Source organism: Erithacus rubecula (genome assembly GCF_903797595.1).
Source record: "Erithacus rubecula genome assembly, chromosome: 8".
Taxonomy (NCBI): domain Eukaryota; kingdom Metazoa; phylum Chordata; class Aves; order Passeriformes; family Muscicapidae; genus Erithacus; species Erithacus rubecula.
Window position 1 is genome coordinate 16018036 of NC_136659.1, and position 6000 is coordinate 16024035.

The 6000-nt window shown below is 48.2% G+C and overlaps 1 protein-coding gene across 1 annotated transcript; it reads right to left on the reverse strand.

Annotated features, from left to right (window-relative positions):
• Positions 1–4556: 4556 nt before the first annotated feature.
• On the reverse strand, positions 4557–5725 carry LOC306804261 (uncharacterized protein; the record flags this gene model as incomplete). Its single annotated transcript, XM_079310587.1, has 3 exons — positions 4557–4867; positions 5007–5346; positions 5546–5725. 3 exons carry the CDS (start codon positions 5723–5725, stop codon positions 4596–4598), a joined length of 792 nt encoding a protein of 263 aa, XP_079166713.1. The 3' UTR covers positions 4557–4595.
• Positions 5726–6000: the final 275 nt, after the last annotated feature.

Consider the following 6000-nt stretch of genomic DNA (forward strand, 5'->3'; position numbering starts at 1 on the left):
GTGGCTGTTGTCTTTTGAAGAAACAAAGACACAAGAGTACCAAAATTGTTTATGAAAAGCTCTTTTGTGGACCAGTGGTCTAAATTTTTTTAGTATAAAAGAAGCCTTGTCCAATTTGCAAAAAGGTCTCAGGACTGTATCTCCAGCTGAGATTTTTAACACTCCATGTAAGAGTAAATTGGCTTAAACAGTCAAGGAAGATTTACAGCTGAGGGTTACTCTGTTCACTTGGCTGATGATCAAGAACAGCAAAAGACTTCCAGATAAAGCTGAACTACAGCAAGACATTGGCTCTGTGAAGCATCTTTTCCTTATATATTTCCCAGAATTATCTCGGGAGCATATTAGAGATTTGGTTAAGTAGACGTGTGAATAACAGATATTGTTATGACAGGGAAAAGAATGGTTTGTCATTTGGTTCACCTTTCTTTATCAGGGTGACTTTCCTTGGCCAAAGACTCTTTAGCTCACTGACATTAGGAAAAATCATAAAAAAACAATGGTGGAGATTGAGTGAATCACTTAAACATATAGCTGTATGTAGCCATATATTTCAAATAGAACAGAATGTGTGTCCCCTAAACTTCAGTCACCTCTTAATGATAAGCTGGTAACTGAGCCATGTCTTATCTGGGGTTTCTCTCCATTCCTATTTCTATTCAGTCATCAGGAATTTGCAAGCATTCTTGGGGAATCCTTTGCACATGGGTAACAGAACAGTGCAGGACAAATCATAAGTATGAATTGGTAGCTGCTAGAGAAAGTTCTTGGAACTTCAAGGAGGTGTTTGCAATTTGTAATTTTGTCTGCAAAGATTTTTCTTAAAAGAAGTAATAGTCTGTTCTTCTCTGGTAGCAATCTGTACCATTATTTGCATAAACTACAGTTCCAGGTTGTATCAATAAATAACAGAGAGGGACACTTTAAAAAGGAGATTAAAATGTGGGGATTGAGTTGTGCATTTTTGTTTTCTAGCATACTGCTGGCTACTTGTATGGTCAAAATAAACCTGGATATGCAGCTCATACCATAAAGCAGAGTCTTTGGTTTGACCCTCAGCAAAGTGTTCCCTGAGCTGTAATTCCAAGCAGTAACATACTAAATCTGGTCTGCTTGGGAAGACAGAAACCCAGGCAAGCCCGGGTTCTTGCCTAAGCTTGGTTTTTGAAGAGGTACGATGTCCTGTTATCATTTACTTATCCAAAAGATATGAAATCTCTACATTCACATATACCACTTAGGAACAGTAATTTTACTACTTTTTTTTCCTCTTGAAAGCCTTCCAAATCAATATTTTTGTTCTGTTTTGGGCAAAATGGGAACAAAAAAAACCTACTTTGTTCATATCCCTTTGTAGCCTGGGGCCCTTTGAGCAACAGTCAGTAGGCAAAAATTAATGTGTGACTGAAAGAGAATGGTCTTTCTGTGGTTTCTGATGATGGCTGAGGAAAAATAAGGCCAGGAAATAGTAGTTTCATAGTTTGTGATAAATTATATGGTGGTGGGTATCTACTGAGTCCAGTCTGGAATATTTTGTTCTGATTGCAGTGAAAACTGCAGCTTGTGCTCTTACCTCTAGCTGCCAAATCTAAAACCTGTTTCTAACTGCCTGGCATCAAATTGAGCATGTGTGAGACACAACTCTTGGGATTCGTGTTAAATGAGTGAATCTTAGACCTTATCTATCATTTATTTGCCTCATGTGTGCACCCATGGATATCACAGGCATTTTTATTTAATTATTTAAGAATTGGCACGTGACTTGCATTAGCTCCTTCCTTTTTGTATCTTGCTGACAGAATAGTGCAAAGGAGCAATATCTAACCCTCTTGCAGCTACAACTGTTTGTGAAGAGAAAGGTCGTATTAAACTGGTCCTGTCATGTGAGCAGAAAATATACTTAATACTAAGTACTGGTTCTTAAGACAGAATATAGTTGTGCTCATACCACCAAATTGATTCAGACTGCAATAAAAGAGTCGTAAGTTTTCATCTTAATTTCGGAGTAAATCTCTGTGCATTCAGTCTGTGTCATTTTGATGGATACAGAACTGTGCACTGCTACAAGGCCGGGACATGTATTTATTTATTCAGGAAAATATATGTCACCAAAACATTCATTGTAAAAGACTTAGTGTGCTCTAATGGTCTGATCCAGCACCACTGAAATCAATGAGAATCTTTCTTTCCATCATGGTAATGCAGAAGTGTGCCAGCAGTACAGAAAGCATTCCTCTGGCCTAAAGTGCCTGGCAGAAATGTCAAAATCTTTAGGAAAATAAAGGCTGACAAACAAGCAACCCCATAGACATGCGACAAATTTGGAGGCAACTGAAAATACAGCTGTTTTCTGAAGTTTGTATGTGAAACATATGTTCTGAGAAAAATAGGTTATTCTGGCTGTATGTCTATGCTCATTTGTAGTATAAAAAAAAAAAAAAAAACAAATGAGAGAGTAGTAACAGAGGAGATCCTAAAAACAGACCTTAAAAACAGCTGCAGAAAGGAGCTGGTTAGTATTTTACTTGTCTTTAAAATTCAACTCGCAAAACTAAGTTGATTTATTCAGATTTTCATTAATTTTACCAGATTTTGCTTTATTCTGCTTTAAATAAATAGCACCTTAAAAAAAAAAAAGTGGCAGAAATATTATTTCCTGGTTTTTAATTAATGATCAGCCTGCAGTATAAACACTTGTTTGGTGTCATTACTTTAATGAAGAACTGCAAACCACATATTTTGGCTGCAGCTAGTTTCACACGAGTACTTCAGTCCTGGGAATTTTTAGGGCTATCCCATGAAGTGAACCAGCCCAAGGGACCTGAACTGTAACTCTATATACAGAACAAAAATGTGCCTGCACATGTGTGCATGCACAGCCAGTACAGTCAGGATATGATGTGTGACCAAACCCCTCTGTCTTGGCAAGTCCCTTCCTTTGGACATTCACTGGGAGGAACACCCATCTCCTTGCCAAGGAGGCTCCTGCCCCCGTTTAGCTGTGGACTTGTTGCCACAACATCATCACAACTTGCCTGCCCAGCCTTTGGGAGTCGTTTCGCAGGGTTCCCAACCTCTGCTGAAGCTTCCATCAGCAGTCCCTCAGCAGAAGCCTTCAGCAGAAGGGCACCTGGGGGGATGGAAAGTATTACAGAGAGTAAGGATCTTCTTCATTGCAGGCTTTTTGACTTGAAATATCCATCTTCATCTTCTCTCTGTGTTCATTTTACCCAGCAAGCATCCAGCAAAGACAAACAGTTGTCGGTGTCTGGGGCTGGCTTCCAGACAGGGGCCCAGCGCATTTCACAGGTTCCCTTGAGGTCTATCCTCCTTTCTCCCACAACTGGTTCTTCACCCCAAAGTCCAGCCTCCAACAGAAATCCAGGGCAGAAAGAGACTCGTCCAAAATAAAAGTCCTGTCCACAAATAAATAAAATCACCTTCATGTAAATCCAGATGTCATTCCTTTCCACATTAATGTTATGCTTTCCCAGGCACAAATGGGAAATAAATCTAAACTTGGTTCCTTTTTCCACTTTCATACTGTTATTTTATCTATGGGAACATTACCAATCTTCTTTGTGCAAGTATCCAAGTAAAAGACTCAGGAATCCTCTTGTCCTTTTGTCTTTGGTCAAACCCAAGCATCTTTCTGAGCTTCAACAGATCCTGAGGTTTTATATGTGATGAGATTTGTTGCAAACAGATTTACAGTGACACAATTTTTTACCCATAAGCTACAGTGAGGACTGAGAGAGCTAGATGAACTGAGTCTGGCCCTAGATGCTGTAAGAGGCTTTTTATTATCTACAGACATGTGAGGGGAGCTGGGAGTCAGCAGAGTGGCTGACTCCCAGTCACTGGGCTGCTCAGAGCCTCTGCAAGGGAAATCCCAGCACCTCTGCAGGTCAAATGGGAAGAGGTGCTATTCTTAAGACTTTATTTCTTTCTGAGTGTTACCTTACAGTTTTTTCTGTCAAAAAACAATTTTTTGCTAAATCGGCCATACCAGGAAAAAGAATGGGAAGGAAGGAATGAATGAGTGAATGAATGAATGAATGAATGAATGAATGAATGAATGAATGAATGAATGAAAGCAAAACCAGCCTCTTTTTTGCAGCAATTTTGCGAAGGGCAGGGCAGAAGACAAGGACATTTCTTTCAAAATGGGATCTTGGACTTATGCCATGATTATCTCTGATCCTTCTTGAAAGAGCAAGTTTTGCACCAACTCTGCCTGGGCTCATGGATCGGTCTTTTTAAATGCAAAACGTAGAAAGGGTCGGGAGCATGGGGCAGCCCCTCCACGCACCCACCTCCCCCCGAACCCCGGGGAGCTGGCAGAGCCGCTCCCTACCCTGCCTTGGGCTAACTCCTAGCTGCACCCTCCCGCCGCCTCGGCCCGGTCCCACACCGAGCAGCGGCGCTCCGGGCCGGCGGTTTGCCCTGAATCCTTATAAATAAAACCGTGCATAAAGTCGCAACAGAAAAAGCAGCGGAACTGCACGGCCGCGGTCCCGCGTGAAAGGACATGCGGCTGCCAGCCCAGCCCAGCCCAGCCCAGCCGTGCCCAGCCCCGATGTCCCCGCGGAGCCTCAGGCGGGGCTGCCCGGGACAGCCGCGGTGGCGGCGGCGGGGGCGGCCAGCGCCTCTCGTTCCCGCTTCTTCTGCTTCATGCGGCGGTTCTGGAACCACACCTTCACCTGGGCGTCGCGGAGGCGCAGCGAGCGGGCCACCTCGAGGCGGCGGGCCCGCGACAGGTAGCGGCTGAAGTGGAACTCCTTCTCCAGCTCCGTGAGCTGCCGAGTGCTGAAGCTGCTGCGTGCGGAGCAGGCGGAAGGTTCCCCCCCGCACGGCGCCGCGCCGCCTGCAACGCCGAAAAACACCGCGTTTCAGCGGGGGCAAAGGCAGGAGGAGGAAGGGGGGCGGGGGTCGAGGTAGGAGAAGGGCAGAGGGGAGCCGGGATGGGAGCAGCGCCCACCCGCTGTCCCCGCTATCCCACTCACTTCTCCCGGGCGGGCTCCGCTTTCGCTCGCATCCACTCGAAGGTGCGGGGGCGCCGTCGGGGCCGCGGCGGGAGCCGGGGAGCCGGGCGCGGGGGCGGCCCCGGGGCAGGGCGAGGGGTGCCGCAGCCGCCCGCCGTCCCCAGCCGAGGCAGGGGCAGCGGCGGCCGGGCTCCGGCGGCGGCGGGCGGCCGCTCCCGGGAAGGATGGACGCAGCGAAGCCCGGCGGTCCGGCAGCCCCGGACGGGCGGCAGCCGGGGCCCGACGCCTGCAGGGAGGACGCGGCGGTGGCCGGGGCGCCAGCGCCAGGAACGCGTCGTCCCCCTCGTTGGCGATACGGGACCTGCGGGCCCCGCGGGCACAGCCATGGCGGAAAGGCGAGAGCAAAGTACCCCCAGGTCCATCACCCACGGGGCAGCACCGCTGCAATATTGCCCTAATATCGGCCCTGGAGCGGGGCCAATGGCAACCCGAGGGGGAGCTCACGCCGGGAGTCCCGGGCGCCCCCAGCTCCCCTGCCCAGGTGAGCAGTCCCGCCGCACCGGATTCCCCGGCACAGGCCCTTCGCTGCACTCGAGGGAGCCGCCGCACGCTTGGGATGCTCGCCGGGAGTTTGGGAGGTGAGCGAGCTGGCGCTTTCCGCTGTCCGGGCTCCTGTCTGGGTACAGATCTGCAGCCGGCCAGGCTCCTGGAGGCTCCCACAGGAGCCCACCCGGGCACATCCAGGTCTCCACACCCGGAGGCTGGGCCGAGGGGCGGGCTGCTACTGCACCTCATGGCGCTTAATGGTCTCGTTCCATCAGATAAGTGCTCTGCAGTCTCTCAAAACAAACCCCCTCACCGTTAACAGGCTCACACCGTTAATGGACTTTTATTTTTCCCCTGTCGATTCGGCATTGTTTGCTGAGTGTTTGGAGCTGGCAGAGAGTACCAAGTTGCTCTACCCAGCCAAATCGTCTAACTCTATTGGTTTCCAATCCCTCAGAATAGCAGGAAG